At 39.7% G+C, this 26,889-nt stretch overlaps 2 protein-coding genes across 2 annotated transcripts in view; one reads left to right on the plus strand and one right to left on the minus strand.

Moving 5' to 3' along the window:
- lrp4 (low density lipoprotein receptor-related protein 4) overlaps positions 1–26,889 on the minus strand; it is a 561,339-nt gene that overhangs the window by 153,632 nt on the left and 380,818 nt on the right. The gene's annotated exons all lie outside the window — the stretch shown is intronic.
- Positions 8,701–26,889, plus strand: part of LOC127351684 (protein kinase C-binding protein NELL1-like) — a 234,698-nt gene continuing 216,509 nt past the window's right edge. Inside the window, exons 1-2 of the mRNA XM_051379480.1 lie at positions 8,701–8,861; positions 9,334–9,462. Of these exons, the coding sequence (XP_051235440.1) occupies positions 8,813–8,861; positions 9,334–9,462 (178 nt within the window). The 5' untranslated portion in view covers positions 8,701–8,812. The remainder of the gene's footprint in view (positions 8,862–9,333; positions 9,463–26,889) is intronic.

Genomic DNA, 26,889 nt, shown 5'->3' on the forward strand with positions numbered 1-26,889 from the left:
ACACGTCTATGAATTTGGAAGATCTGGTCTGTGGTCTGCTGCCAATGCTACAGGAGTCCAAGCTTTAAAGGTGATACATATATATGAGATTTAAAACATTAATATAGCAGCAAGCAGCAAACAAGTATTTGATATGTAAAGACATAGTGGAATCTTGGTGTCCTGAGCCTCTCTGTGCTTCGTTTACATAGTCAGGCTGACCATGCATGCATGTCAGTGCATGTGAGTCTCTCCGAGTGCAACTGAGGGAATAACTGTTGGACTAAATTCATCAGTTCTACTAAATGATGTGAAGTCTTAGGTATTTAAACCTATGTAGGTCCTTCTCCACTGTCACATGAGGGGTTTTAAGGTCCCATGACACTTATGCAACAGTCAAAGTCACATTGTAATATGCTGTAAAACATAATATGTTGCTGTTTCTGGTTGGCACATATTTACTTGGGACCTCACATGGTTACACAGCAATTGAAACATTTTAAACCTTGAAGGAAGAGTTGGGCATTTTGGGAATGTGCTTAATCGGATTGGTGCAGATTGTACTGCTGTGTTCCGAACATTGACTTTGATGAGAACATTTATTGTATGTGAAGAAATGGCACACTAAATGCGAGTGTGGCGTCATGTTGTTCGAAGAGAAAATCAAAACTCACTTTCAACTCATTCTCTGCCTGAAAACAGACAAAACCTGCAGACTAGTCAAACAGTACTGCAGCATTTTCACCAAGATACCAAGAAAATATGTTCCAGCCAAAAACCAGCAATCAAAACAACAGTTCAGGGATAGAGCAATAAAATCTCTCTATCAGTTTGGACAGTACAAAAACATAACTAAAATGTTTCTTATGCAGCTATTTCCCCCCCAGAGTTTATTTCTACACATGACACAGTGAGGTGAGAGGCTAACCTCTGCTTGTTTGAAAAGCGTTGTCAGTACCAATCTCGAAACACTTCACACTAAATGTCAATAAGTGATGCACCAATTTAGTTTTGGTGCTGTATTTTTTTCCAGTGGACAAATCTTGGGAGATGCAGCTTCATGTCAGATCTTTTTAGCACAGCTACAAAGTAGAACATGTTCAGTTCTATACATCACTGGTAACATCAGGTTTTGGTGCCAGTACCACATAATTGAAAAGTAAGTTCTTTTTTTTTTTTAAGAACCACTGTTTTACACCATACAGGGAGAAATCTATCACAGGACAGGCACAGAGAACAATTTCTACCTACACGGGCTACAGGAAATAGACCAGAATGCAATGTACTTGCAATGTTCAGAGTCAAGGCAACCCTTGCTTTTGAAATAACTCCCTGTCTGCTATTTCTATCACAGTTTCCATCTAAATCCAGCAGCTGAATATAACAGGTTCACGAGTGATTTGGATTTTGCCAAATGACTTGTGTTGATGAATTTCTGGGGAACACAAACATGGGGAAATCCCAGCTCATCACAGATATATATTTACATACAGAATGTGGGAGAACACCAGAAATTAAATCACAACTTCATAGCAAACTAGAATTACTGGCCCTCATGATCTTACTTTAAAGGATCATATTTTTGCTAAATGTCATGAATACTTTAAATAGCAGCTAACATGTTAACGAACCATACTATACCGTCTACTCTTACAGGCAGCCATCGTTTTACATTAGCATAGCAGACTGTTAAAGCTTAAGACAGTACACTTAAGTTCTTTACTTTGCATCAAGTCTGCATTCATAGTCTGCACACTATTACATCACAACAGTGTAATAAAAGGAAGGACAAAATACATCCAAAAATCTAGAATTATATAGTATATTGGAAAAAGGTCAGACATTCATATTCCACTTCAGATCAGTTGTAATAACTTTGGGGATCCCTTGACTGTGCATCTAGCGCCATCATCTGCATTTGAATGTGTCCAATTCTTTGTCTTATGACCAAAGAACTGCAGCCTATGGCGACCCTTTGTGTGGCGCTAATTAACATGTTAGCATTATTATTGTAAGCATGTATTTTATTGTATTGTATTTTAGAATGTTGAGTCAGTCAGCATATAAAGCATGTCTTTATGGCACAGAATCATAATAAGCTAAGTCAGTTTTGGCTACATAGGCAATGCTTGTCAGTAGGATCAATTAATTATTGGTTTTGGTCTTCTATAAGATTTGTCCCATTAAATCCCCAAACTAAAACCTGCCAAAATGTTGGCATGGTCCTTGTAAAACTTCCACACTTAAAGCATAGTTATGCAGGTTTACCAGGAGGGAAATACGCGCCTTAAACACTAGCCGCTAATTTTATATGAGCATTAGTTCTCTCGGTTTTGCAGGTCTTTGAATGTATTTACATTAGAATGGTTTTGTCTGTCTCAGTGATACAGCAGTAAGTACGTTGTCATTCCAATCACACTGCTGCCTTCTGCAAGAGAGACGCTGCCTTTTTCATTCTTGCAAGTGTGTTTACCTCTGCCTGAAGAAAGTTGAGAGCAAAAGTGGGTCATGCTTGGGATAAGTGCTGCTATATTTGTCAAAGGAATCAAACCGCCAAACTTGCAGGGACAATTCATGCCCATCATGTCCAGAGCCGAGAGTTTTCTGTGCGACCTGATAATTGCCTCGCGGCCACAGTTTTTGTGGACAATACACCATTCTACACTGGTGGTGCCCATTTAATCCATAACTTATTCTGCTCTCACCGCAGGTTAGAGTGAAAAAAAAGAGACTCAATCTCACCATTTCACCCTGTTATTGAATGAGGAGAACCATTTTTTTAAATTGTGGTGCACAAAATACACAGTTGTAGCTCAATCGCTATCATATTGAATAGTATCCACTGTTATGTAGTTTGTGGCGTCACATTTTCACATTGGTAAAGTCTTTTTTTATTCATTTTGTTCTTGCAAGTACCTCTGAGGAACACATTAATCATGTTCCAGGAGAAGTGACAGTAAAACTAGACTCCAACTGTGGCTGACAAAATAAAGTTAGAGCATTGATTCCCCTGAGTGCCATTAATGTGTCCCTCTGGAGCTGCCCCTGGCTTTATAAGCCTCTGATAGTGCAGACTCACAACCCTCTCACAACGTCCACCCCCTCCACTCGACCTATTAAAGCCACACTGGACCTAAAACACCCCACCCCTTCTGAATTGGACAACACGCACTGTTTACTGTAGCTTCACCTCCACCCTGCAGTTTTAACCACTTCAGAGGGAAAGCATACAAAGCGAGGTTGTGAACTGCCAACCCAATTCTTTGGTTGGGATAAAACCTTCAGTCTGTATAGAAAGTCACACCTAAACTATGATCCAGTTTAAACCACGTCCACAAAACATGGATAACATATTTTCCTCCAGTTTAGCCTTCGATCTAGACCAAGGCAACATTTTCCATCATCAAAAACTGAGCTTGGATGTGAATGAAACACTGTTTTATTTCTTTGTGTAGCTGATTTGTAGCTATAGCTTTTTTCCGCCATATGACTACACAACTATAAAGCATTGATTTCATTAAAGGGTCAAGGTGAATATTAAGCTGCATACAGCCATGTCTGGCAGAACATTCAGTTAATTGAACCCCATTTCTTACCTGATGAAGACACTGATGTACTATGGCAGAAGAAGTGAGACCTCCAAGCCCGGCACACAGAGCACACACGATGCCACAACCACCAGACGGCTGGAGAAATACAAATTTGGACATTATGGTTGTGAGCGCTTTAACACTGTGGTTAATGGGTAATGACGGGCTTTCAGCAGACACAGTGGGACTCTGCTACATGGCTCTATTCCCTGGGCTGTACACATTATACACAGTATGCAACTCTTTCGTGTCTGCCAGGGTTTTCGTATGCAAGAATCTGTGGAAAATGGACACAGTCAGAAGACACAAAAGCTTTTTGATCAGTCTGAGCTGCAACAGTGCAAACTGTGTAACTACAGTCATGTAGTCCTTTAGTTCCAGCAGTTAAAAGTGAGCTTTCTAATCAGAGTTCATGCATCCTCCATGACACAGTATGTTGTCATGATATAGCTACTACTTTCACAAGGTGGAGTTTTGTGGTGTCTGAAGTGTGCCACAGTGATACAGTGTTTAGTTCTAACCATTAATAATCTGATCATTTAAAAAAGCTTTTATAAATGTATAAATAAACTTAAATTAAAAGTTATTATATATAAAAAATACATTTACCAATGAATACCAATTATATTCCCTTTTAAATCTATAATTATGGATCATTGATCATACTAAAATACTGTAAATATCTATAATTATTCTGGTGGCACACAAATGATGCCAAGTGTGGCGTTTCCTGCACAAGTTTATTATTTGCTGTATCAGGACAGTGTATTATTTCTCTTATTCCATGGTCACTTACCATTTTCAAAGAAAGAGGGTGTGGGTCTTTCCACCAGTGAAATTTAACTAATCTAAGAGGAAGAAGAAGAAGAACTGCTGTTGTTGTGGTTACCAGCAGTTTAATATACCTTGAGCACTGATTTAGATTGACAAATACATTTTGGGCCTGGGCTATTTTTGAGGTTCCTTGTTATCTATTTCTTATGGACATCTCATCTGTCATTTCGTAGCCACAGGTAAAAATTTTTCTGGTAATTGCAGAGTGACTTACCATTCAGTCCATCATGAGATTTTTTGCTGATTGCATTTTATCAGTCACTATGATTAATTCCCAGAATGTATAAAATAATAACAATATATAGTATGTTTTTACTATGATGAATAAAAAGGCTAATAAGAGGCTAAATCATAAAATAATTTGTTCATTAATGTCAAGCTCGGAAGAAGAGAACATATATTGTCATACAGTGGAAAAGGAAGTCGTTTTTCGGGTGTTTTTTTTTCCATTTTAAAGATACAGCTTAAGTGCTCAAGTCAAAAGAGGTATGTTAAAGAAGAAGATAACAGCTCTGGATTATAACTTGCAGCTTTTAAGACACAGCAGATGTGTGAAACTACTCTGCAGCTGTCAGATCATCTGCCTTCTTTCTGCAGAGAACACCGAAAGGACATAATAATTAATTTCACACACAAGAATTATATTTTTACATTTGATGATTTCTTGATGTTCAGTGTGTTCTAAAAGTACATTTGCTTTGCACTGCTAGTAATATATAACCTTTTGAACGTGGTTAAATCAGAAAAAAGCATTTCTTGCTAAAGAAGATAAGAAGGGTAAGAACTGAAGCCAGGTCTGAAGGTCTGAAGGTAAACGTATACCCGTCACTTTGATGCTGGATATTGCTTCTCTTGATTCCTAGAATCAGAACATGTAAGGTATTATTTCTTGTACTATTACTAAGATGACAAACATGATATTATAAGGCGGACGTGTCAGGTAAGGCCAAAGCAATGGCGGAACATATAGAGATCCATTATGTAAAATAGAGGTGCTGCTGAATGTCATTTATCAGTGAGTGAGCATCATTACACCTCCCGTGGGTTTAATATGACTCCTGTTCTGCACAGAGAAATGCTAAACTTTGGCCTCCATCTCCGTCAGGCAGATAAGACCCGTAGCAAATTAGCTTTACGAGTGCTGTTTTTGAGGTCCCTTCTGTTTGTGCACAACTGGGTGTCTCACTCGCAGAAAGGGTCTGCTGGTTACAGCTCTTCTGGTAGCCTTGTAGTGTGTGACTGCGGGACAATGGCGGGCATTGTCATGTGCTGACGAGCACAGATCGAAAACAGCTGGGCGACACCGCAATCTAGCAAATGGGACTAAATTATAGAGCTAATCCTGTTGACATTCATGTAGCTGCCAGTCATGCTTTTTCTGCCGCTCTGTCTCTTTCTTTCTCGTTGTTTGTTCACTTTAGGTCAATGGTCTACAGCTGTAAACAGATACAGATACCATGTGTTGTATCACAGACCCAAACAATGGGACGGAGATAATAGACAAAAATTACCTCACCAAAACAGTCTTTGTTTGGTCACCAACAGTGATTTGTTCAAAATAACTGAGTTAAAATGCGTAAATATTTGTGAGAAGGCTGCAATGAGCGCAAGGTAGTCTAATGTAAATCAGTCAAATGCACAGGCTCAGATTGTTTTTAAAAGTTGGTGGATTCTGGAAATAATCCCTATAAAGATAAATCTTTTGTTTAACCAACAGCCATTATATTGCTCACCATACTCGAGAGAAACTCATCAAAACAGTCTTTATTTAGTCTTTCCAGTTTTCCAGCGCTCAAAAACTCTGCTTTGGTCAAGGATAAGTCCTTAATTCACCATCATAGATGAGAAAATCAGCAGTTTCAGTCGCTCTACTCAGCTGCACATGGAGCAGACCAGCTTTGTAGTCCAATAACAGAGACACAGAGTGGGAGTGTGATGTCATTCTCTGCTGAGGACGCCATTACTCCACTTTACTGTATCTTTACATAGAATACTTAATTACTGCTATATAAATGTTTTACATTTCATATATATATATATATATATATATATATATACCTTTCGGATTAAGTTAAAGAGTCTTTGCTGAATGAAGCCCCATTTTGAAATCATTATTTTTTCATTGGGATGTGGTGTCATGAGCCACACAGGAATGTCCTTTCATGGAGATTTCAACCAAAGATCAGGTCGATGGAGCCGGCTTCCTGGACTTATGAGACAGAGGCAAAGCTGGAAAACACTCCGAGGCTGGCTCTGACAAGTTCTCTTACCTAAAAGAAATGTTATTGCTTTCCAAAATTACCCATGTGAGAGTTTTTTCATTAGCAGGGCAACAATAAAGTCAGACACTTAATGTAGCAACATTGTGCTACTTCCACCTTTCCTTCTAAGAGAGGGATGTCATTAAAAGAAAAAAAACAGAATAGTCTTGAACAATGTGGGTCGCATCAACTGGACATTGAAATGACAGCTGACAGAGGCACACAAAGGAACATTTTTAAATTCTGACAGCAACAAGATGACTGCACAAAGGTCATTGAAAAATCAGACAGGTTCAAGTGAACAGGGAAAACACCCTCGGTTACCCGAATGAAACGGAAGCAGGGAAGAAAAAGCGTAAATCGTGAGAGTAAGAAAAATGAAAACTAATCTTCCTGACTGAACTTCAGCTGAGCTTCATTAGTATTCTAGGTGTTTATGTTACAACTGTGCTCAGATTTATTGCAAAGTGAATGTTTTTAGATGTGTTAGATTCTAAAAAAAACATTGTTTCAACAGAACTAAATGAATATATTTAAAATAAAAAGCAGGTCCTACCTACATGTTATAATATTGACACAGAAATGCTGTTGAAACAATAGTTATATGCAACCTTCAACAAATGTTTGCTCAGTTTTAACATGGACGTCTAGATCAGCATTATAGATAAACTGCCAATACAGTATTATTTGCATATTATTTTTCAGTAGAGACAGAAAATAACTGACACTGAATTGGATGAAATGAAATATGTATTCATTTCACTTAATAGTTTTCCTTGTTGTGGGTGGTAACATGAGCCTTTAAGTACATCTGCTGTGCTTCAGTAGATAATCCCACCGAGGATCTAGATGTTTATGAAGAGACCGAAAGTCTAGATGAACTGGACAACTCAATTTTGTAAAAAAAAAAATAAACTGAGATGCTGAATTTCTTCTTTTTTACATAGAGAGAGAGGGAGGACTTAAGATGCCTGTAAACCTTACTGCTCATCCAAAAACAATCTAAATTCTCCTTCTCTCCCTTTTCTCCTCATTGTTCGGCAACCTGTAATTTCAAATAATGTGTTTTTTTTCTCCCCCCTTCAAGATTTTCCGGTTCTGGATCAGTGGATAGGCTTGCAGAATGCTGCTATTGTTTACAGTCTAATTTGAGAGGGTGGAACAGTGACCTGCATCCCAAAGCAGACATTACACCATCCCTGGTGTAGAACACACTTGCACAGGAGGAGCAGGCGGTGCACACTGTGTAACTGCCATAATCACTAAGCAGACGCTGTTGTTTTCGCCCTCACCAGTTTGTGTTGATGCAGGTAACCCAGACAACCTGACAATGTACACAAATTAGAGGCAGGCAGGAGAAGGGTATGATTAATGGTTCTCAATAAGGACAGGCCCCAGAGGAAAGAGGACTGGAGCAGTAGTGCTTATAAATCCCAGGGATTCTCTGAGGCAAGGAGGAGGTGGTGGGAGGAGGAGAAGTCGATTTAGGAGCTGAGGAAGTGATGGGGGATGCTCTATAAAACGCGGAGGAGATGCAGGACCACTTTCTTTGTGTCTGTGCTATTAAACAAATTCCTCATACAGAGCAAACTTATATTCTGCAGACTACAGTGTCTTCATACAGTTAATAAAATATGTTGTACTTTGTCGGCTGCGGTGTTGTTAATTTGTCCCGTGAGACTGGTAATTCTTTGAATAATCTCTGCTGTGAGAAGTGAGAGCAACCTACCTATCTATTACAGAGAATTCCCATATCCTCCACTCACCGACTTTCCTTTGAAAAGCCTTTTTCTCACCTCCAAAATTGGAAGTTTATGTGGTCTGAACGGGGGGAACTTTACAGATTGGTGGTTGAGTATATTCTCAAATTTTCCGCCTGCACTCCACTTTCAAAGATGCCCCGAATAAACACAGACATCTGTCGCTGTTGATGCCATGCAGTGACTGACTGGACGCACGAAAACACTATAAACTGATCTGGTTTTGCAGTGAGGAAACCCCTGCTCCTGTGTTGTGGACCGTTCCTCCGTTCCTCCACATCCAGGCGAAGTGAGAGCGGCGCACAGCGCCAGACGGACCTGAGCGGTTAGTGTGGATACGCAGCGGAGCGCACGACTGAGGACTCTGTACAGCGCAACTCCAACACAAATGGATATTTACGTGGCTTTGTTATCCCTTTTCTTTTTTACCAAACCAGGTGAGTGTAAGTCTTGTGGCACTTTATGATCGCACTGAGGAATTTTGTTGCGCTTCTTAACGTCTTTTACGCTCCTCAGTTTGCACCTTGCGCGCAAGCATATCAGATTTTTTTGGTAGTGTCTCTGGCAGTTTGTAGAGTTAATATTTTGGAAACAACCAGGATGAGTTAGGGTAAAAGAGATGACACCTTTTACCTTAACGTGTGCGCACGGTGCACCTACAGCCCACGGAGAACACAGGTGTTGGCTGGGGCAAATACGGTGCATTTTAGTGGGCAGCGTTCGCAACACCCTGCGTTTAAATTAAAACTGCGTGACTTTTTCCACAACCAGCCATTTTAAGCAGTGAAGATGTCTGTTTGTGAAATGAATTAGGATTTTAGTTAAAAATAACCCCCGTCCGGTTTAATCCTCAGAGCAGGCTGTGAACCCACCGCTTCACACCATCTAACCTCCATCTCTCTTCCTCAGCTTTGGGTTTCGGATCAGATCAAGACTACCAGATTGATATCATCAATGAACTTGACCTGGCAAATGCCACTTATGGAATTACCCAAGTGGCGGGGCTTCACAACACCAGCAAAGCCTTCCTATTTCGAGGTAATGCACGCTGACAGTTTCTTCCACATTAGTCGCGCTGCTCAAGTTCAGAAATGTCTTTGTCTTCTGTTTCATGGCTGCGCGCACACGCACACCCACCCACACGCACACACACACACGCACGCAGGCACGCACGCTCTTTGTTTCATTAGTTAGTGTGAGCAAAGCCACGCAGCGCCACACCTTTTGGTGTCACAGTATTAGCTGGGACGCTGAGGCAGAACACTCCGGGGAGCCTCCTCTCATAATTACTCCACATTTAATTTGTCCCAGGCAGCAGATGCTCAGCCTCTTTCTGGACACACTTGAGTGCGCTGTGTGTGTAGGATTTCTACAACACTTAGGCTGTTTCCAATGACATCCACTGTTGTGTAATCCCAGCAACTGGCGCTTAATAGATATCAGGTGTGTTGGAATCCTGAAGGGCACAACATGTGGCTGGAAGGTTTATAGCCTGAAAGAAAAAGAAAAAACACTATACATGCATATAATTATAGATTAATGTCGAAGTCCTAACAGGGAGATAGGACGGTGATGAACTACTGATCATATTAACCCTGTAGAGAGAAGATGTGTTGCCATTGTCAGAGGATAACTTTGCTTTGCTCACTCGCTTCTCTTCACTCTGAAAAGAACTCAACAATATTTGGTTCAACTTGTTCCTTCTTCCTGTAGTGCCCTCAAGCAGAGACTGAATTGTTAGAGAGAGGAAAGAGTGGGATACAGAAAGAGAAAGACACCTAGGCAACTGTATGAGAGAGAGAGAGAGAGAGAGAGAGAGAGAGAGAGAGAGAGAGAGAGAGTTTTCTGTGAGTAGATGCTTGCTGTGTGCTTTTGGAACTTTCTTTTATTAAGTTGAGTGTTTAGTGTCTTTTTTTAATAGCCCAATATTCAAAGGCAATAGGTATGAGATCTACATTAAATTCTCACTGGAGAACTTTATTGACTCATTATGGCCCGGTGCTGTTCCAAACTGCACAAAAGTACAATGTTGGGGAGAAACAGGGAGTCCTTTTTACTTTTCTGGCATTAAAATATTCAAATTCAAAGATACTGGCACAAACACCAGCGGCTTGAATCCCAAATAAGCAGCACTGGGTGTTGAGACTCATATCGGCAGAGTGGAAGTGTTTGTGTGTGTGTCTGTGTGCGCGTCCATGCATATGGTTTTATTTTCTAGAGTGCTTGGCTCGGTGTGCCACTGGCTCTGTATGAATGAAGGCAGGGCAGCTTGGCGGACTCTGCTGAGGTGAAGCTGTCCAAGATTCAAGGCTGGAGGCCATAAAGGATGCACAACCTCACTTTTTACTTGATAGGCCTATGCACACACACACACACACACACACGCCCACACACACTCCTACTCAAAGCTGCTCTCCCTATACGGTTTCCTGGCTCGCAGGGTTGAGGTGCAGCAGCCAGATAGTGTGGGAAACAGGAGGCTAATCCAGTGGGAAAAACTGGACCTGTGAGTGCTGGAGAGGATGCTTGTGTTGTGACCTATTTAACACTTTGCCCACCCTTGTGCTGCTTTCATGGCTCTGTTACCCAGATGGCTCTCAGAGCAACTGCAGCTACCAGATTGTTTCAAAAAGTGGAGATGTGGATGTTCTAAAACGTTACAGCAATAAACCGAGCATGATTACCTGCCTAGTAGAAGCTGTGCTGGAGCCTCTGTGGCTGATTGGGTCAGTGATTATTCAAGATGATTTATGTATGGTGTATGCAATCATGTTGTGTACCGAGCTCAATACAATATTTCATCTGTTTGATTGCATAAATTGTGGAGGAAAATATTGTGATGTTGGTAAAATGGCTGGAAAATAAGGGCAATGTGGTCGTTCAATTAGTGTCGATAGCACTGAGAGAGAAAGCGGGGGCTCTGGCAGTGTCTTTGGCTGGACACTGTGACCAGTCTCTCCAGTCACCCAGTTAGGCAATGATTTACAAACAACAGATGGTTAGATTTCAGCATCTCTTCTCTTACGCTTTTACCAGAATTATGCACCAGTGCACTTCATGAAAGCCAGGAAAGACAGACGAGTACAGCTTCCTCTCTCAAAGGTCCTTATCTGGATGTGATCCAAACTTGTGATGAAAAGAACGAAAAATGCTAATAATCCCCCACTGTGTACTGATAGCGGGGAACAAAGCTAAGCTAATTGTTAAGATATTTGCATATTTGTTGTAGTTTGTACTTTTCATCAACAGGATTCCTTACATTGCGGGAACTTCTGTGATATATTGAATAAAGTTTGTCCGGAAGGGTGCTGACCTAGTTTCTCATCCTACCTCGGAACCCAGATTGTCAGCCTCATTACTCAGACCCCCCTCTGTCCCAATGTTGATTTAGATTTCAATCTAATGATGATTATCAGTTTGTATTTTGGTATCCCCCTGTGGGTGCACGTTGGGTCTGTTGGTCAGTCAGTTTGGAGTGAAATATCTCAACTTCAAACAGATGCTGGTGCTTTAATCACATGAGACTTTCCTCAGACTGCTAAAAGGGTGCTCAATTTGAAATACATGTTTAACGTTTTATAAAATACATGAACAGCTGTTGGATGGAATACCATGATATTTGGCGACGACATTCTTGGTTCCCAGAGAATGTTACTCTGACTTTGTTCAGCTCAAAGCATTTAGCCAAAGAGGCTGTGTACAAGGTAAGGTTTAGACTAGAGGTTTTTAGGGGTCCACTTGGTTCCTAATATCTGAGACCTGACAGGGGACCTCAGGGGACCTGGATCCAAGCAGATTTGGGAGTCGAGATTAGCTCTGATCATGAGGTATGTCATGTTCATCACAGGAGGAAAAATATGTTTTTGTCTCAAGAGCAGGAGTGTAAAATGTGAATTGTAGAGGCAAATGACATGTATTGCTTCTCCTTTCAACCGTGATTGCTCATTAATTGGTGCCACGTCATGCTGCTGCCAGTTTCAGTGTTCATCTCTCTATTTAAATGTGTGCGGGTTGACCTCATTTTGAATAGCATCTAATTATCCTCTGGTCTGTTTGAACACAGTCTTTCCTTGGATTCCTTTCGAATCAGGTCTGTCTTTTTTTTTTTTAAATGTGTTTATGTAAATTATATTTGAATAGGTTTTTCATTGGTTTCAGACAGACCAAAAGGTTCCAAGTCCTACAATGTAGAGCTGACCAGCTGAGTCTGAGATGTCCTAAAATGACCACTGTACAGAGGATAAACTCTTTTGATTTAGTTAAGAACATGACCTTTACCTTAATGCCACGCTCAGGACAAACTTTAAATTGTTGTGCACTGCTGTATGAAGATAAATATCAAAGAAAATCAAAGTTCTATCTTAATTCCTCAGTTTTCTCAATCCATTTTCAAACAATAAAATCACATTTGCTTTAAATTCTAGTTTTATGTGAGATTGCTTTGTAATATAACATTCCGACTATTTGAAACCATTGCTTCAAGATTTTTTACAATTAGAGACAAAATGAGACGTTAGTCTAACATAAAAGTTTATAATTTATTGGTTATTTGAATTATATAAACACTGAAAGGATGGGACATGAACGTGACATGTAGGAGCCCCAGCTATCTGTGAACCTGTTTGGTCAGTATAGATCCCTCTGTTGCTCACTGACTCTCCTACCCAAAATCATTAACGTTAAACAGTTAAATGGTAACAACAAATGAAGCCTTGATCCTGATATCCCTGAGATCTATAAACACGCCTCCTATCAGCCTTTTAGGCCAATTATTCTTAACACATGACAACTCTGCAGTTTGGTCTTAGGACTGAAATGGTCCTTAATTAACGTTTAATCGACCTTCCTGTCGATTTTAGTCTGAACATGTTTCCCAACCTCATTTAAAGCAGAAATCCACACTGGAATACCTCGCCACTGTCCAATAAAGAGCTAGAGCTGATGCACATTGAATTTCCATCATTTGTTTTAACTGGCCAAATCCAGCATGTAATGTATACAACAAGAAATTTCCAGCAAACTACAATTTTAATTTTATTTGCAGAACAAAATGTCTAAAAACTCAGCTGTCAGATTTTTTTGATGCTGCATTCTGATGCTTCTTCTTCGTGTGGGTGGAATACCTGCGCTGTGCGGAACTGTGACCAACAGTTATCAAAGCAGCAAATACTTTCATCAGTGTTGGCACTGTAAAAAAGGCATTGCTTACATTGATGGTGTGTCAGGGGGTTGGAGGTTCGTCCAAGCTGCAATTAGCTTTTTTTTTTTTGCATTTCTGTCTCACAAAATGTAAAACTGACCTGCAGACAAAAAAAGAACCGAGAAAGTGTCCAAATCTAGACGAAGAACAGCTTGTATTGAACAGAGTCAGCGGGTTGTCATTTTATGAATAAGTCAGCAAATCCTGCTTCATGAGAAAAGCCTACCAGTTAAACAGCATTTACTAAACTACTGGAAGCTGACGCTAACCTTTTTTGAAATGGTGCTTTCTCTGGCAATAGGGACTTGTGCTAAAGCAATCAAAACGCAGTATAAGTTTGTCTAATCTGGTTCTGGTTCCACTGGCCATGCTGGTCAAATATAATGCTGCTAGGTTATTATCCCAATTATGTTCCAGCTTTGGTATCAGTTATTGACCTGGTTATTGAAACGTGAATTCACAGGGCTGGCTGCAGTGAACTTGTGACCTGGTGGAATACTAAAAAAGTCAGTTGATATTACATTAACTGTCCTCTGCTGACAATGCAAACTGGTGAATGTACAGTTACACTTCCAATTTTAGTACAAATTTAAAGATGCATGCAACTGCTTTTTAGATTTTCCATTATTCCACACAGAGTACAGGTCGCCTATCCAGAGTCTTTTCTGGATCAGTTCAGAAATGGTTGCAACTGCCTCTTCTATAAAACACTACTTGTTGTAAGGAAAAGTATGTATTGTGAAAGCTGAAATAGGCGTGTAATGAACAGAAAAATTGGTGACTTTGAAATCACTCAATTTCTGCAATTTCTCACGGCTGAAAAGAAAAATGTAATGTTTCAAACAAGGGGTCTACAGTACAGACAGCACTTTATTAACAGCAGAAAACAGATAGTAACCAGCTGCTGTACCACCACCGTGTCCTCCAAAACCATTACCAGAACTACAGGAGGTAGGCAACATATTTCGAACACTCCAAATTTCAATTACGAGCACTGCCACAAAGGTGAGCTATGTCAGGGTAAATGCCAATGAACCCGTTCTGTTTGTCACACAAGATATGTGTTTTTTTTAAAGCTAACTTAATTGAACAAACAGAGCTACAAAGTGGCCAGATAAGCCTGTATGAGTGACTGAGCTCACCTTTTAGTTCTATATATTTTTTTGTTAATCATCCAAACAGAAGTACATTTTTCATTGCATTTCATGCATTTCGGGAGTCTTTGTTGTACACCTGACATTTCCTCAGAGCTCTGACTGGGATATCTGTCAATCATAATGAAGCTCTGGTAGCCAATCAGCTGGCCAGGCCACCGGGTATTACTCTCGTGTCCCGATAGCCAATCTGGGCCTGCTATTGAGAATTTACAGCAGCAAGATGGTACATGTTGGATTCAATCAAAATAAACTACAGTGTGTGTGTTGTGTCCAGTGAACCGTGGCTGGTTTATGGGTTTTTAATAGTTTTTCAAAAACAATTTAGGTCTATGGCCCAACGGGTTGAAGTTATATCATCCTTTGGCCACATGGACAAGAAGAATTCATTCTATTAAAAGGTCATCTCAAACATCAGCAGTACACATCAGGTTTTGCTGTCAGTCCCCGATTGTGCACCAATTATACAGGCTAGAAGTCAGCTGTGGAAGAACAGACACACCAATTTCTACATTCACAGGATCAGGAAATAGACCTAAAACCATGTTGGGCTTTGCGTAGGAGGCAATTGTCACTTTTTCTCAGCAAGCTAAGTACAGTACAGTACAATAACTGCAATGTCCTGTCTTCACTTCACTCTTGCACTTGTCAAAAGGCATTATGGGAATTATACAATAGGAAATCTCAACATGAAATATAAATGGATGAAGCAGGTAAACAGTAAGAGTAGTAAAGAGTCTACACTAAAACTCTAAATCACATGACAGCAGAAGAGGATCACAGGTAGAACTTTGTACATAGATTACACATGCAGGTAAAAGTTCTTTGCAACAATTCATCAGTGTGAACTACAGAAGTGTTTAGAATTGTAATAATGATGGTTTCTAAATGCAGATGGGGAAAAAGGATTCCCTGAATTGTGTTAGGGCATGGCGATTACGGCTGATTACAATGATTACTGTCCCCAAATATGCCGAACAGAAGAGCTCCTAATTATGTGTAATGGTGTATGTTTTCATCTCTGTCAACCCAACCCAAACACAAGGGAGTGTGTAGTTTCAACACTGATCTGATACCTCACCAGATGCTGTGTGTGTGTGGAGCAGCTCACTGGGCCCAGCTTTCATGTGTTACGGGGCTATTCTACCACAGTTTTAGTCTAATAATTCAGCAGTAATTGGCTAACACGTTACTTATTAGTTAAAAAACAGTTGCTGCTTCCAAACTTGGAGACGAGTGAAAATGATAGACATCTCGCCTTTGCCCCAGTGAGTGAGGACTTGGATACAAACGGGATCCCACTGAGTCTAGATACTGGTAGTGGTGGATGAAATACAGCAGGTGGCTGATGAAAACTTTCAGTTGAACCTCTCTGTCATTGTGCTGATGGGGAGGTGGTGGGTCGCGTAACAGTAAGTCTGAAAGACAGAATGACAGGATTGCAATTATATTTAAAGAACAGTACCCAGGGGCCGATGGGGTTGAGGAACATGGGCAGAAAGATCATTGGTCAGATATGGTGATGTTGGAATTGTCTAGGGATTTTGACAGTGTGACTGAGAAAAATAGAAGGTAGAACATGAAGGAATATTTTTAAATTGGAGGTAAAGCATCATTTAACAGTTCATTTTAATGTTTTCTAACTGTAACTATGTTTTTCCTGAACCAAAGTGTATAACAATTACCATATCTTAACCATAGTTTATTTGTCCACAACCCTTCCCTACATTAACCATACTGTAGTTGACATGCATAGATAGTGTACAAAGGAAACGCAAATGGGTGACACATTAAAGGAACATCTGCATAATTGAAGAAACATATATGCAGATGCTTCCATTAAGCGTGCTGGGGTCACTGAATAACTTGTTGTTGAGTATGAAAATTATGATAATCATATACTATGGCCTTGGCAGTCACTGGATATTAACCAAATTGAATACCTATGGGAGATTTTGCACCAATGTTTAAGGTAGCAGTCTCTGCCATCATCATCAAAAACACTAAATAAAAAAAAATATATTTTAATAGAATTATTTGTTCCTCCAGTAGAGGTCCAGATACTGGCAGCAAAATGTTGTATATGTGTTGAATAGACATGGAAGTTAAGGAAAATGAACGGCCTCATGAAAATAGCAATCAGCACCACAGGAGAGTGGACAGCTCCACTTCAGGCTTACTACTGTAACTCTGTATTCACAGTCTCTAGCCTGTCATGAAGCTGTAGCTCGCTGTGTATTCTGCATTAAGCTAGTACTTTACATACTCAGCTCCAACTGGGCAGTTTTCTGATGGAGCAATTATACTACACACAAGGAAGTAGTTCATTCCCTGTTGCACAGTTTGTATCCTGGCTAAAGTATAGTTTTGTCTTCAGTCTTTTTTACCTTGTGATATGCATTTTTGAAACTGCTTTAATACCCCAGTGATGCCTGAGTTGGCAAGACTGATTGCCGTTGTGGTCCTGTATCTGCGCTGGATGCGATCCCAACTCCTCTTGTGATGCAGATTAGTAAAGAACTCTGGGCTTCTGTTGCTGTGGGCACTTGAACGAGCATGACTGGCTCTCGCCTGGTTGTTGCCCACATTGCGTCAGAGGACATTTGCATAAAGTTGGTATTTTCTAGTGCTGCTGGGCCCTGGAGCTCAGCAGGTGGTGCCTTGCTAGGCTGCAAAGCCAACGCAAAGGTCCCATTCACAATGAATAGCAGCCTATCACGGTCCCAGATTTTAAGTCTGTATATGTGTGGATGGCCCATAATGATGTACCCTATCAAAACAATTGAAACAAACATGATACAGAATGACATTGGCACCAGTTGTGTGTATATATATATATGTATATATACATATATCTATATATATAGTATCACCTTCTGTATATGAAAACTGAAAAACACTGCTGTGGAAACTGGGTAGTCCTGCTGTTGGTTGGGTCGTACAGTTGAATGAATTTCTGCTCCTAACAAGCTTGGGCTGACCTTGCATAACAGTTGTACTCTATGAAAAATCCACTATCTAAGACTTTCAAATCAGCTGCTGAACATTGCTTAATTTCTGTGCTGTGAGGAAATCAAATCTTGAATCCAAATAATAAACCCATTAACTGTTAGAGCTGCAGCTTTGTGCCTAGTTTGGCTTAATTGTGTTGCATCTTCCATGACTCACAGTTCCATTTCACTACCGGTTTTCTCTTAATAGATTTAATAGTGTTTTAACCTCCTTCAAATCTTCTGCTGACAGATTTCTTGTCAACTCAGAGCTACTGTATATAAATCAATATGAACACTCAGTGGCCCATTTTGGTACCAACAGGGATTTAATCCATTGACTCTGCCGCAGCGATTGGAGTTCATGATTGAATTGATGGCTAGTTATATTAGTCTCTCCACACATAGACTTTCTTGACAGTTAATCAAAAGACAAATGCCTTGAACCAAAATGTTTAGCCTTTATGTCTTTTTAGTATTGCAGATTTACCCTCGGGGTAACCAAGGAGGGTAGAAGGTTAACAAGACGGGCCGATAAATCCCCGTCTCACCACAGGTTTCCTTTCTTTGGAGCATATCAGCGCTGTGCATGTTACTCCTGTTTTAGAAAGTCAAAATATGCCAATCTTTGATGTGTTCCAATGAAATGTTATCATGTTTGTGTCAGGCGATTGGCCAGGCAGAAGGCTTGGCTCCACTCAAACATATCTGTCTGTTCTCTCATGGTGGAGATGAGACTAAGCTGCATGTAACAAAATGTAAAAGGAAAATGGCAAATTAAAGAGCCGAATTTAGCCCCCCTATTGCAAATGCTGCAGTGAAATTAGACAGTAAGTGGTTTAGGAAGGAGGAATAGGTGATGACACATTTTAGAAGTCCCGATAAACACAAACACAGCAGCAGCACAATGTGACCCAAACAATTATTCTATTTTCGTTGCAGGCTGCAACATTCCTGTAGGTTTGGAGTGAATTAGCTATAAGCTGTGAGGTTTCTGTGAGGTCTCATTCTATCCTGCATCCCTGTTGTAGCTATTTATACCTCCCCCCCTCTGACTGCAGAGCAAGGCTGGGTTGCATATGTCACAGATATTACAGAGAAAGCCCCATGCAGGCAGGCCCAAGAGGCTGTGGGCAGTTCACAGGCTGCGAGCAGCTAAGCCAGGCTACGACTCTAAAGTCTACGGCGCACAATCCCAACCTCTGAATCCAGTGGAGGCTATCAAACCTTTCATCTTTTATGTATAAGCTTCCTGGCTGTCCTACTGCTGGAGGAGGCGAGACACTGGTCCCACCTCACAGGAACCTCTGTGGAATTATTCCATTTGAATTATTCATCGTACATAAGGGCGATAGCTTTTAAAGGGACAGACGTGTCTCTATTCCACCCCCCGCTGTCAAATTAAAGGTGGCATAGAGGACCAATGGCAGGACACAAGTGCTTTCAGCTGGATGTGGGAAACATAATCTCATCTGGCATACCCAGGCCTAAAATCCATATAATTACTCCAGAGCATCATAGTCTCCTGGGACCAGGATCAATAGCAAGGATTTACTGTAAAAGATCTATTTTTGGCATTGAAGCCCTACAATGAAGCTGCCTTCTGCTGCTGTTTTGGACCCAAATTGTGGATCTTTCCCTTTATTACCATCTGCCGAGGTTCTTAAAGCCCTTTAGTGTTTGAACTTATGTTGATATCTTAAGTTTTTTTTTGTGTTTTGTGTGTTGCATTCAGCTTACTCTTTACAGTGTCCTCAGTGTCTTTTTTAAGTTTTCAAAGTCAGACGTTTTCCCCTAGCGCCACCATGAGGTTGAAATGTGCATTTCAGGGTGAAATGTTTCAACAACTGTGGGATGGATTGCCATGCAATTTGGTGCAGACATCCATGGTCTTAGTGAGCTTCAGTGATCCTCTTACTTTTTTTTGTTTTTTACAACACCCTCGCCTCACCCTCCCTTTCAAAGCATGTAGGAGAAAACTCTCAAAAAGTGTTTGGTTAGTCTGCTCTGGGCTTCAACATGGCAACCTCTGTGGAAGAGGCTATAAAAATGGCTAATTCTAAGATAATGAAAACAAAATGATTTATATTTTCAGGTTATTATAGACTAATGAAAACACAGATATGGATATTATATTAAATTTCTGTCAATAGAGCCTTCTAAATGTTACACACTGGACCTTTAACATCCTAAAACTACTGAATTAATGATAAATAATAGATGAACAATAAAATAACTGTTCATTCAAGGTAGAAGATGACATGTCTTTGCAGAACCATTGAAGAGTTGAAGCACATAACTGGTACATTTGCTATTGGCAGAAAAGCATTTGAAATAATTTGCAAAATGGACTGCTCTTTCTTTTAGATTGTTTTCAGTTGCTTTTACCTAATTTAAAACACTCTGAGCAGCATTTTCTGTAAAAAAGGTACTAAACAATGTACGTGCATTATTTATTTTTTCATTTTGATCTAGTATGTATCTTTTTAAGATCAGTAAATGGACATTATTGTATGTTTTAAAATTGTACTTCTATCCAAAGTTTGTCCTAATCACTGTAAGCCATGTGGTTGTAGAAATTTAAAGTCTGACTCATCCTGCTTATCCTGGTGTGCAGCACACACATACACACACACACAGTAAATAGTTACAGCTTTAATAATAACAGCACATATCGCAGCTCCCTACAGAGTTCACTGCACAGAAGGAAGCTGGATTGCAGGCTCCTTTTAATGATTCTTCTATTCTATTTTTATGACTTTGACAACAGCGAACTGTGCTGTTTTGTTTATATTTTGCAGCACTCTCAGATTTTTCTCTCATGAACAATGCAAGTTTAAAATTGACCGTCTGGAAAATAGTTGCAATGGTGCATTATCAAACACTCAAAGCTCCCTCTAAAGTCTGTCTCATTATCACACACAGAGAAATGCCATCGACAATAGGACACGCTCATCTTTAAATCCTCAGCTGCATGACTGGAAACTGGCACAGTAACCTCAGTGCGGAGCAATTAAACTCTGTCTATTTATTGCAAACTGTTCGTGGAAGGTGCAAGAATGAGCCTTCAGCACCTTGCTATCTCCATCAGAAACCTGATATAATTAGCCCTGTTTTGTCCTGCCTGGAGCCATTGTCTTTGTTTTGATGGTATCACAGTCACACTGTAATTGCGTTCACTTTCACTCTAGTGGCTTTATAACCTATAATAGATTGGAATTGGAATTTGTTCGGTTATGACTAATTACAGCAAATGACATTTTCGTACCACTTGAACATGATGTAGGAGATGCATTCTGTACCAGCGGCCAAAATTAAACATCCAAGAGGGAATTTTGAACATTTTACATGAATTTGCTGTCGCATTATTGTGTGTTTACTGATCAATCCTAAGAAACATTAATCAGATATTTTGGAATGAACATCATGTACTGTACAGTATTAGTCATTACCTGACCCAAAATAAAACAAATATATATATATATATATATATATATATATATATATATATATATATAACTGATAATTATAAGCTAATAAGTCAAGTAATTTTTTTGAGGGAGCAGAGGAATGGCATCTTTAGTAAAGGAACAGAGGGAAAGCATGTTAGGATTTAGCAGCACTGGGTTCACCTCCCACAATGTACTCATGGTACTTCATGGATTAGCTGTCAAGACCAACAAGCTGGTTACCAAGACAACACTGACACCATCATGGCTGCGCGTTGCTGGTTATTTATCGCACCACAAGATCAACCGTGGCAGCTTTAAGGAAAAAGGTGTTACTGACAACCTTTGAACTCAAGCTAATGCCTGTAACATGCCGGAACAAACACTGAGCATATCGCTGTTGCCATGTGAACACCTTGCCAGACCAATCTGGCAGATTGTCATGTTTAAAGTGCAAATTAAACTTCACATGCCTTTGGGGCCTGAAAAAGTTTCCCCACTGCTGGGTCTTATTAAACAGTTTTAAACAAGAAGGAGGTGCTCATACCTCACACTTCTTTCTGTTTCCATTACAGTCAGGTCGACAGGTGTGGATTTGGGTGACATTAGCTAACATTTACTGGTTGTCAGACTTATGCAGAATCTTTTTATGCTCCATGCTGTCCATGATAGTCACGGTGTCATTCTGAGCTTACAAGGGTGTTTATGTGTGCATATTTATATATTTTGTGGTGAGTGCTGTTTAGGATGCCTTTTAAAAGAAACTTGGGAAGCTATTGCCCTCAGAAAAACAAGAAAACAATTCTGTGAAAGAGTTTGAAAACCCTTGCATTATAAGATAGCTTGTGTACTAAAGAAATTGTCTAGGAGTGTCCAAAATGGAAAGGGTTTATCCTCTGCTGAGCATGAATGTGCCCTAATGTCATTAGAGCCTGACCAATAACAGAGTGAGTTTTTGATTTTCCAATAATAAATGAATGCAAATATTATCACTGTTTCTCTTTGCTTCCCTCTCTTCTGTTTGTCTCCATCATATCAGCATCTCGTCATACACGCTGAGATGTCAGAGACTATAGAATCTGTTGTAACTTATTGAAAGCAATACCCATGGTATCGTTCTAAGAAAGTCAGGGCTGATAGTTTTTGGCCAGCTTGTAGACTCAGCTGCTAGTGAGCTGTGATGTAACATTTAAAGCACATAGACTGGGCTGGTAGAAAAAGTCCAATATAGACCAGCATTGTTGATATATATCTACAGGTTTAGACCGGAGATGTGAACAAAGGTGATGATGACAAAAGTTTCGAAGAAGCACTGAGAACTCATTTTGTTTTTTTGTTTTTTTGTTTTTCATGTATCCTTCAGAGGTGCAAAGTAACTTCATTTATGGAATTTCTGTACTTAAAGTGAAACTGATGTACTTAGATTACCAAGCACACACCCCCTGTAGACATGAAAGGTGGCATTAAAAGTCTATATATCTACTGGTATATTTACTTTCTTAATGTCAAACAGGATCCTGCTGAAACAGGATGACGAGGCAGAACATAAGACAGTGAGCAACACTCAAACATGTAAACCACTGCCAAAGCAAGTGCAGAGAAAATCATGGTTTAATTTCTGTGTTGTGATAGCTTTGTTGTTTTCAATTATGCCTACTAGTGCAGCACGAGGTAAAGTTGTTTCAGGAAGTAATGCTTTTACATGATATTCAGGTACCCATTTCAAAAAAGGTTTGTAGTTTGCTCCTTCACAGAGTACAGAAGCTGTGGTAAGCTTGAAGTCATGGCAAGTACAATGGATTCCAGCGGTGACCAATTTCCACAGCTGAGGACAAACAATATATCCACAGAAATGTTTCTTGTCATGGAGTTACTCTCAGAATTAACACTGATTAGTGACAGCTCATATGACTTGCTGCCAGTGAAAGTGACAGTCACCTGCAGCCAAAAATGAGACGCTGCTATCTAAATATTTTGTACATTTCTATCCACTAATAAGAGAGAGGGAGAACAAAGAGAGATAACAGATTCATTAGTGTCGGAGTTTAGCTAATCAGTCTATTTTGCCAACCTGTGTGTGTGTGTGTGAACTTGGAGTCACTCACTGGAACAAAAAAAATCATTTTTCACATTCACACTAATCTTCACTTGGATATGCAGCGAGATTGTTTGCACCTGAGGCTATTGTAAAGGAGAGCAGCACTGCAGCACTAGCAGGCTGAGGTGAGCGAAACACATTAGGCCCCAATAGGCTGAGGACATCGCTATCATTCAATATAAACTTTCCAGGTACACCATCGTATATGTTCATTTATCTTGATAAGCTGTTGAATCCAGGAGTATTTTCTCTTGTGGTTCACCAAATGCCCCTACATGGAACTTTAATTTTGTGTTGATCTTGGGGCCCCCTGTGGAAAAGCTGTAGTGTTATTAATGCCTAGTTTTGACAGGGGACTGAGTCCGACCAAATCCGACCTGGTGGCAGGCATTAAGAATAACTATAGATATAGCCAATCAGCTTGCTGACTCTTGAGACTGCTCATTACCAGTAAAACACTCCTTGTAGTAATTTAAATAAAGCATTTCAGTACCTCTTTCTTTCCTTTGTTTGCAGTAAGGCTAGTTTGCAGCCACTGGAAAGTCTTCATTTGCGGAGCTGCTGCCAGTCAATTAGCTTCCAGTATATCAGTCTTTCATTCAGTCTTTCATTTATGAGTCATTTTCCTGGAACATCATTTGCAAGAGAAATGCTGAACAAACTTGAATGTCGTGCAGGTCAACCTGACTTGATGAACAGATGTTAGTTCTGACGTTTTGTCTGGCTATCTGTATATCTTAGAAACATCAGCATCTTCTGATGTTATAAGTCAACTTAGAAGCATTCTTAATTTCCAAGAAGACAATTGTTTTTTTTTATCCTGAATCCATTCAATTCTAAACTCTATATATTAACATAAGTAAGAACATCACTCTTTTTCGGGGACAGCATATGTGAAATTATGAAAATCCTGCTTTACTTAACAGAAACAACATTTCAGATTCACAGAAACTTTGTCTGACAAAGGGACTGGAATTCATTTTCCAAATTTGTAACTGTAAAGAGAACCTTAGACATGATTTGTGTGACTTAAAAGGACGTTGGATAGATGATACATTTTGGCTATAGCTGTAATTTCATGTCAACATTTAGAACTTCGAAAGTGTTCAGCTAATGGTTAGATTTAGAAGAAATCTCAAAGGAATGTGACATTTTCTGCTGAGTGCTTTCAGTCTGTCTGAAACATTTGTGGAGGACAAAGTGTGTGTCACTTGTTTAGTGGTACTTGAAAGAAGGTCTGAGACTTTATTGGCTGGTCAGAACCAACGCAATTGTTCATAGCAGCACGTATACTATACTGTACCTGCTACAGTGTTTTAAGCTTCAGCACTCAGAAGGAGCAAACATAAAACTCTCCAGTGAAGGATCAAAGGACGCTGCATTTAAAAATAAAAAATGTGAGCGCTGTCTGCATCACAAGGCGAGCCGTCATTTTGTTTTAGTCAGGGTTAGAGGAGGAAGAGGCAAAGCAAAACACAGTTAGAGATGCTGCTGCTCTTCTTGACTACAAGCTTTTCATGTCTTACAGTTGTGTCTCTGAGGCAAGACAGAAAGCTGGAAAGTGAAAGGCGCTTTGAAGGAAACAGTGGGGCTTATTCAGTCCTGTCGCTAAATGAATTTTGCTTGTTGTTTGCTCCCTAAGCAGTCTTCCCACCTAAAAGTATGAATATGTAAGAAAGGTATAGGCTTATTTTTTTAAGTTAACTTACAGCTTGAAGTGAACAGCGACATCTCTGGTTTGTGTGAGTGAATGTGATTCTTAAAAGATTTACAAGAAGAAAATCTGTATTAGTATTCAGTTAACCTTAGTAGTTAGCAGTGTCGCCTATATACACACACATTAATCCTTGGGGAGAAATGCGCCACTCAAGGTACGTCCAATAACAGGGCTTGTGTTTGCCATTGACAGGCTGAGATTGTTATTCTGAGTGTCTGACAACATTAGGAAATTATCCCTACGGCGATAGACCTTTTGTGTAACCAGAAACAGGTGTGATATTGTTTTCGCTCGCCACCAGACATCATGGACAAAAGCGGTTATTTTACCTCACATATCATTGTAACTCTTAGTCTTTCCACTGATCCAACAATCACAATCTCGGCTTTGGCTGAAATGAATCCTTAATTCACTGAAATCTTTACATAGCAAATAGTTATTTGCTGCTATTCTAATGTTAATGCTGTTCTAATGTCTAAGATTTCAGATATAACCTATAAGAATCCTCTGCCATGGACCAAAGCATTGGCCTCACTGTGGATACTGCACTGTGGCTGAAAATATTTAGAATTGGTCAAATGCTGAGGATGAAGTTCCCCCTTGTGGTCTAAATCCCCATTTATACAGGTTTATATTTCTGCACAAGTCTGATGATTTTAATATTTCATGCTCTGGTCAGTGATTTTAATCCTGTTTAGAGAGCATATGTGAAGTGATTTTTCTCCACCTACACTAGAATTAATTACAGTCTGAAATACCTACTCTTTTTCCGTGTACTTGTTTATCAATTGGGAGCTGGATTTCCTCTTGGTTTCATCAGCTCAGTGTGCACTTGGAATTCTATGGGACAATGAATAAATCAGAAAAGCTTTTGGCAAATCTGATGCATGCAAATCAGTAAACACGCCAACACGTATTAAATGCTATCACCTTGTAGCCAACAGCCCTCTTCTTACTGTAAAAGCCTAAGAGTCATTTAACTATTTGAAAGTATCTGTCAAAATAATTAATGGTAAAAAAACAAACCCAAGTATTGATGGTAATGTAAATTTAAATGTACATTTTGTGTAAGATACTGGTGACAAGTGACTTGTCAATTCTAATCACATTTCTGTTATACAGCAATGGTTGAAATGTGGTCTGGAGCTATGAATGTATGATGCAATGATGGTCTTGAGTCAATAAAATGATCTGAAACTGAAAGTGATCAAAGTGCTTCTCCAATCAAAATCTGTCAACAGAACACGTGTGGACATGGAACACATGTTGCTGCTCAGTTGTCAGTATAATTCAGTTTTTTCCCCCATCCACTCAGTAACTGAGGAGCAGTGTAGAGCTGCAAGGATCAATTATTGTAATTCCACTGATCTTGTCTTCTTCTCTCTATCTGTTGATTACTTTTTCCGTTAGCGATTTATTTGGGGTGCAAAATGCCAGAAAATAGTTGTCCAGCATGGTGACATTTTCCAATGGTTTGTTTTGTCCAAAGCCCAAAGTTAGTCAGTTGGCAATGATCTGATTTGATGTCCAGAGGGAAAACACATGTTGCAAGTCACAAGTTAAAAGAACGAAGATAGAGTTACAAAACAATTAATGAAATTAGATTTTTAAAAAGCAGAGAAATGCAGCCAACTGTGCTGTTTGAGAAGCTGGAATCTACAATTTTGGGGTAATTTTGTGCAGTAAATGACTAATAAATGAGTATAATGAGTAATTAGTCAAGCATAGAGTTTTATTGATCAGCTAATTAATATAGCAATTGATTCTTTCAGCAAAAACTTCGTCTTCCAGTACCCACCTCCCCCTGGAATATTAAACCCTTCTGAATGGAGAATGTAGTAGTTGATACCAATAGCA

This window comes from Dicentrarchus labrax, unplaced genomic scaffold, assembly GCF_905237075.1.
Source record: "Dicentrarchus labrax unplaced genomic scaffold, dlabrax2021, whole genome shotgun sequence".
In the NCBI taxonomy this organism is placed as follows: domain Eukaryota; kingdom Metazoa; phylum Chordata; class Actinopteri; family Moronidae; genus Dicentrarchus; species Dicentrarchus labrax.